At 37.8% G+C, this 1013-nt stretch overlaps 1 protein-coding gene across 1 annotated transcript in view; it reads right to left on the reverse strand.

Annotated features, from left to right (window-relative positions):
• Nucleotides 1-486: 486 nt before the first annotated feature.
• The window catches only part of LOC128684319 (chondroitin sulfate N-acetylgalactosaminyltransferase 1-like), a 32247-nt gene continuing 31720 nt past the window's right edge, over nt 487-1013 (reverse strand). The window contains exon 9 of the mRNA XM_053770482.2: nt 487-873. Within this exon, the coding sequence (XP_053626457.2) occupies nt 604-873 (270 nt within the window). The 3' untranslated portion in view covers nt 487-603. The remainder of the gene's footprint in view (nt 874-1013) is intronic.

A 1013-nucleotide genomic window follows, 5' to 3' on the forward strand; every position in this document is an offset into this window, starting at 1 on the left:
CTAGTATACCAGGATAACACCTTGATATCCTACTAGGATATGTCGATATCCTTGCCAGTATACTAAGATAACACCTGGATATCCTTACCAGTATTCCAGAATAACAGGTTGATATCCTTGCCAGTATCCCAGGATAACACCTGGATATCCTTACACAGTGACCCGTGTGTAAATTACCTTGGATAACCCAATACAACTAAGGATAATCAGGTGAACTTGGTTGTTGGTTGGAGTTTGAAGACTATCGACTACCTAGTGACCTTATACAGTCAGGTAAGAATATTTACCTAAAATATGGATTAAAATGTAAGTGAGAGTATATACGCTGGAAGGTATTTATCTCTTGAGTATATATACCGTGTGGGTTTTGCGCATATTTTATATTTTAATGATAATAACTAACCAAATATTACCAAAAAAATGGACAAATTAAATTACAAGTGGTTTGAATTTATTATAGGACAAATAAATAGAAAACTCAAAAACAGGAGGGTTTTATGCAAATTTTATTTTTTGGGGGTCTATATTAACAAAATTTTAATGTGGCATTACATAAATATAAAAGAAAAATAAATCCTAGGTCCAAAATTGATAAATTTTAGTTTATTCCGAAGTTTTTCGAGAAATTTTTCTCTTCTCAATCCTGAAGCTACGCACCATGAGCGCCATGTCACAGAAAACGAGAGTCACCAAAGCCAGAGCCACCAGGGATACGAACAGCCACTGCGTTTCGACTTGCTCTTTGGTTCTGGCTTCGGCTTCGTAACTGAAGGTGTTTTCGTAGTCTGGGTTATGGGATGGAGGGTTATTGTCCTTATGCTTGAAGTACCAGAGACCCAGAGAGGTCTTGGAAGCCTCGCTGTTAGCACGTGTCTGAGAGAGAGAGAGTTTTTTTTAGTTTAATATGTTTATTATGCACCCCATACCCATCCTGTGGGCGGTAGTCAAAAGATTACAGAGGTACATAATGGGTCCAGGGACTGGGCCTCAAAGTTTTGATAGCTGAGCAAGTT

This window comes from Cherax quadricarinatus, chromosome 4 (assembly GCF_038502225.1).
Source record: "Cherax quadricarinatus isolate ZL_2023a chromosome 4, ASM3850222v1, whole genome shotgun sequence".
In the NCBI taxonomy this organism is placed as follows: Eukaryota; Metazoa; Arthropoda; class Malacostraca; order Decapoda; family Parastacidae; genus Cherax; species Cherax quadricarinatus.